The 6044-nt window shown below is 41.0% G+C and overlaps 1 protein-coding gene across 1 annotated transcript; it reads right to left on the reverse strand.

Moving 5' to 3' along the window:
• Positions 1 to 77: 77 nt before the first annotated feature.
• On the reverse strand, positions 78 to 449 carry nol (no optic lobe). The gene has a single exon (XM_017234369.2). It carries the CDS (start codon positions 447 to 449, stop codon positions 78 to 80), a length of 372 nt encoding a protein of 123 aa, XP_017089858.2.
• Positions 450 to 6044: the final 5595 nt, after the last annotated feature.

The raw sequence follows: 6044 nt of genomic DNA on the forward strand, positions 1-6044 counted from the left end.
AAAAAAAGATAACAACAATAGGTAATCCAGGGGCTTTGGGTGCTTGGGTCTGCGGCTGTTTGAATCCTTGAGTGGTTTTAGTTCCGGGAAGACCTGCGTCCGCGGGATCCCCTGCGGTGCGATATTGTCTTCCTTCCGGGGCGGTTTCTCCTGCACCTTGACCTGAAAACATGCTTCTTCTTGGTTCCTCCGCTTGATGGAGCAGCGGTGGTGGAGGCAGTGGAAGAAGCGGGAGTGCTGCTGGTAGGATCAGTGGATGCAGGAGGCGTGGTGGGCGGCGTAGTTGGTGTGGTGGGTGGCGTGGTTGGACTGGTCGGAGGAGTAGTGGGATCGGTGGGTGTTGTGGGCGAAGCGGGTGGGGTTGTGGGATCCGGGGGGGTGGAGGTCTGGGCGAGGATAGTGGCAACAAGGGCCAGGAAGCCAAGGAAGTAAGCCAGTTGGAATCGCATCTTGGAATGTATCTACGAGTTCTGGGACTGATGTGTCTTCTCTGGCCAAACTAGGAGTATTTATACCCAAACCGAAATTGTTGGAAGATGATACTAGCTTGTTTGTTTTAAACAAATATTTCGTTATAACCCGTATTATGTGTGCTTAGTCGCATTTCTAAAAGTGTCATCTAATTCGGAATATAACTGGGTTATTAAAACAAAAATGTTCACAATTTGTCCCAAAATTATTAATAAAAATTGAGTATTTGTTGTTTTAAAAAATAAACAAATAAAAATAAACTTAAAAATAAACAAGGCTAAATGGAGGATAAAATAATAAAACGTTTAAGGGTCGGAGGCGAACATGAATTTAGGCCATACACATTCCCCTTTGTCCACATCTAAAGCCATATCTCGGCCAATAATCATCCGAATCTGGAACGGAATACCTTAAACGATTTCTAGATAGATTCTCCATAATTCTGGATTAAAATCTGATAATAAAAATTTTTTAAGATTTTTTCTCAAATTTTGCGGAGGGTCCCCTTCAAAATGTGGAAAAATGCAGGGAAGGACAAAACGTTCCACATCGAAAGCCATATCTTGGCCAATAATCATCCGAATCTGGAACGGAATACCTTAAACGATTTCTAGATAGATTCTGTTTAGAGAATATTTGAAAAGAATTTCTCACCTAATTAACCAATTTTTGGATTTTTGTTTCGACCCTCATTTGTTACGTAGTCTTGTATTTTATAAGTTCTCAGCGATTGTTTTGCAACAAATCCATCACTCACCACCCACCACACAGTTAAAACCAAGTCACACCACACCCCCATCCAAGTTTTAGTTCAGTTTTTAAGGATCAAGGATAGTACTTGACTTTTAGTTAGGGTTTGAGGAAGTTATAGAGGTTTTTTGAGGGACAATTTTGAAAAATACACCTAACATCTAACACCTATCGACCATGGAGAGTTTCTCGCCGGATCTACTATGGATGGTCGTCATCGGCTTCCTGATCGCCTTCGTCCTTGCCTTCGGCATCGGCGCCAACGATGTGGCCAACTCCTTTGGCACTAGTGTTGGCTCGGGAGTCCTTACCATTCGACAGGCCTGCGTCTTGGCCACCGTTTGCGAGATATCCGGCGCCGTTTTAATTGGTAAGCTTTCAGTTAAGAGAAGATAAGATCCTCTTCTAAAAATATCCTCATTTCAGGATACAAAGTTTCGGACACCATGCGCAAGGGCATCCTGGAGGTGGGTCTGTACGAGGGCTCGGAGCAGGTCCTGATGCTGGGCTGCGTGGCTGCCTTGGCCAGCAGTGCTGTATGGCTTTTGGTTGCCACCTTCATGAAGCTGCCCATCTCGGGCACCCACAGCATCGTTGGCTCCACCATTGGATTCTCTTTGGTGGCCCGGGGTGTTCAGGGACTGAAGTGGTCCACCCTGGGCACCATCGTTGGCCCGTGGTTCATCTCGCCGGTGCTGAGCGGTATTGTGAGCATCCTCCTCTTTCTGGCCATCCGCCGGTTCATCCTTCGCGCCCAAGAGCCACTCAAGGCCGGGTTCCGTTCGCTGCCCATCTTCTATGGCGCCACCTTCTTCATCAACGTGATCAGCGTAGTGCTGGACGGACCGAAGTTGCTCTACATGGACAGCATCCCCGCTTGGATAGCGGTCAGCGCCAGCCTGGGCCTCTCGCTCCTGGTGGCGATGCTCACCCTGCTGGTGGTGGTGCCCCTGCAACGTCGCAAAATAGCCAAGCGCCTGCGTGCCGAGAATCCAGTCAAGTTCAAGTTTGAGAACTCAGTGGGTGAGTTTAAAAAAACATAATATTCATTTAAGAAATTTCCCATTTTGTTATAAAATATGGAATAGATGATACCGACCCGTGTTTAGGTAACCTAGTTAGATGTGGAATTAGATGACACTTTTAGAATCGCGACTAAGCAAACATAATACGGGTTATATGAAAATATTTGTTTGAAACCAACAAGCTGGTAGCTTCTTCCAAGTATTTCGGTTGGGGTATAAATAGTCCTCGTTTGGCCAGAGAAGGTACATCAGTCCCAGTACTCGAAGATACATCACAAGATGCGATTCCAACTGGCTTACTTCCTTGGCTTCCTGGCCCTTGTTGCCACTATCCTCGCCCAGACCTCCACCCCCCCGGATCCCACAACCCCACCCGCTTCGCCCACAACACCCACCGATCCCAGTACTACTCCTCCGGCCAGTCCAACCACGCCCCCCGCCTCGACTACGCCGCCTGCTACACCTCCTGCATCCACTGATCCTACCAGCAGCACTCCCGCATCTTCCACTGCCTCCACTACCGCTGCTCCATCAAGCGGAGGAGCCAAGAAGAAGAAGCGTACTGTCAAGTCAAAGACCAAGAGGAAGCTGCCCAAAAGGATAACAAAAATTAAACATAAGAGATCTCGTGGACGCAGGTCCTCCCGGAACTAAGATAACTCAAGGATTCAGACCCTCGCAGACCCCCGAAAAACCGACCCGACCGATTGCCCATTTTTGTTACCTTTTTTTAATTTTAGTTTTAATTCCATTCGTTAATAAAAAAATCATTTCTTGCTAATCCTAATATTTATGTTCGTATGGGGTCTCAAATAACATCATTATCTCTGCCTTTTTCCATTAGATCCTTGAGGGGAATATATTACTCTTTTTCTCCATTGATTTGCATTAAAACCTACCAGCAATAGTGGGAGACATCTGACAATATAAAGTATATACATATATTCATGATTAGGATCACCTCCTGAGTTGATTTAAGCATGTCTGTCTGTCTGCGAACTAGTCTCTTATCTTTAAGGCTATAGACTTTCAACTTTGCACGAAGTATATAGGTCGGAACGGCCGGGATCGGCCGGCTATATCCTATAGTTTCTATATAACTGATTGATGGGAAATGGTATAACTTTGGTGTTTTTAAAGTTAGGGAGTTGGGAGTTTGTAAGGGAGTTAATGGCTCTTAGTTGGGATTTTCTATGCATTCTACTTTTGGCCAATCGATATGATCGGCCAAATTTCATAAGGATCCTGTCTATATTAAATAGCTGCTCTATGAAGGATCGGAAATGACCACACTTTGGCATTTTTAAAGATGGAATTTTAAGACTTTTTTTTTGTAAATTTTGTATTTTAATAAATTAGTTTTATTATAAATTTCTCATAGGGATCGGTTAACTATATCCGATTTTTGCAATATCCGATATTTCGATCTTAAGTGCAATGGTATATCTATTTCGGCTCCGCCCAAAGTGAGCTTTCCTTTCTGGCTTGCTTCGAAATCACTGATATTGCTTTATGATTCTTATATGGTATCTATAATATTTATATCTCTGTGAAAAGTCCATTGATTTTATATGAGTTCCTGCGACGGGCCATATCTTGGCCAATAATCATCCGATTCTGGAACGGAATACCTTAAACGTTTTCTAGATAGATTCTCAATAATTCTGCATTAAAATCTGATAATAAAATATTTTTTAGATTTTTTCTCAAATTTTGTGGAGGGTCCCCTTCAAAATGTGGAAAAATGCAGGGAAGGACAAAACGTTCCACATCGAAAGCCATATCTTGGCCAATAATCATCCGATTCTGGAACGGAATACCTTAAACGCTTTCTAGATAGATTCTCCATAATTCTGCATTAAAATCTGATAATAAAATATTTTTTAGATTTTTTCTCAAATTTTGTGGAGGGTCCCCTTCAAAATGTGGAAAAATGCAGGGAAGGACAAAACGTTCCACATCGAAAGCCATATCTTGGCCAATAATCATCCGATTCTGGAACGGAATTCCTTAAACGATTTCTAGATAGATTCTCCATAATTCTGCATTAAAATCTGGAAACAAAATATTTTTTAGATTTTTTCTCAAATTTTGTGGAGGGTCCCCTTCAAAATATGGAAAAATGCAGGGACGGACAAATCGGTCCACATTGAAAGTCATACCTTGGCCAATAATCGTCCGATTCTGGAACGGAATACCTTAAACGATTTCCAGATAGATTCTCCAATATTCTGCATTATAATCTGGGAACAAAATATTTTTTAGATTTTTTCTCAAATTTTTTGGAGGGTCCCCTTCAAAATGTGGAAAAATGCAGGGAAGGACAAAACGATCCACATCGAAAGCCATATCTTGGCCAATAATCGTCCGATTCTGGAACGGAATACCTTAAACGATTTCTAGATAGATTCTCCATAATTCTGCATTAAAATCTGGAAACAAAATATTTTTTAGATTTTTTCTCAAATTTTGTGGAGGGTCCCCTTCAAAATGTGGAAATATGCAGGGAAGGACAAATCGGTCCACATTGAAAGTCATATCTTGGCCAATAATCGTCCGATTCTGGAACGAAATATCTTAAACGTTTTCTAGACAGATTCTCCATAATTCTGCATTAAAATCTGATAATAAAATATTTTTTAGATTTTTTCTCAAATTTTGCGGAGGGTCCCCTTAAAAATGTGGAAAAATGCAGGGAAGGACAAAACGTTCCACATCGAAAGCCATATCTTGGCCAATAATCGTCCGATTCTGGAACGGAATACCTTAAACGATTTCTAAATAGATTCTCCATAATTCTGCATTAAAATCTGATAATAAAATATTTTTTAGATATTTTCTCAAATTTTGCGGAGGGTCCCCTTCAAAATGTGGAAAAATGCAGGGAAGGACAAAACGTTCCACATCGAAAGCCATATCTTGGCCAATAATCGTCCGATTCTGGAACGGAATACCTTAAACGATTTCTAGATAGATTCTCCATAATTCTGCATTAAAATCTGGAAACAAAATATTTTTTAGATTTTTTCTCAAATTTTGTGGAAAATGTGGAAAGATGCAGGAAAGCACAAAACGGTCCACATCGAAAGCCATATCTTGGCCAATAATCATCCGATTCTAGAAGGGAATACCTTAAACGATTTCTAGATAGATTCTCCAATATTCTGCATTATAATCTGGGAACAAAATATTTTTTAGATTTTTTCTCAAATTTTGTGGAAAATGTGGAAAGATGCAGGAAAGCACAAAACGGTCCACATCGAAAGCCATATCTTGGCCAATAATCATCCGATTCTAGAAGGGAATACCTTAAACGATTTCTAGATAGATTCTCCATAATTCTGCATTAAAATCTGGAAACAAAATATTTTTTAGATTTTTTCTCAAATTTTGTGGAAAATGTGGAAAGATGCAGGAAAGCACAAAACGGTCCACATCGAAAGCCATATCTTGGCCAATAATCATCCGATTCTAGAAGGGAATAACTTAAACGATTTCTAGATAGATTCTCCATAATTCTGCATAAAAATCTGGGAACAAAATATTTTTTAGATTTTTTCTTAACTTTTGCGGAGGGTCCCCTTCAAAATGTGGAAAAATGCAAGGAAGAACAAAACGGTCCACATCGAAAGTCATATCTTGGCCAATAATCATCCGATTCTGGAACGGAATACCTTAAACGGATCTGGGAATCTAGGAATATTTTTTTAAGAATGAAACTTTTAACTTAAAAGGCTTTTAAGGTTATTCGAAAGATGAAGCCGACTTTCGAGCTTGGTACAAATGGCCAAGAAAGCA

This window comes from Drosophila bipectinata, chromosome 3L, assembly GCF_030179905.1.
Source record: "Drosophila bipectinata strain 14024-0381.07 chromosome 3L, DbipHiC1v2, whole genome shotgun sequence".
Classification (NCBI taxonomy): Eukaryota; Metazoa; Arthropoda; class Insecta; order Diptera; family Drosophilidae; genus Drosophila; species Drosophila bipectinata.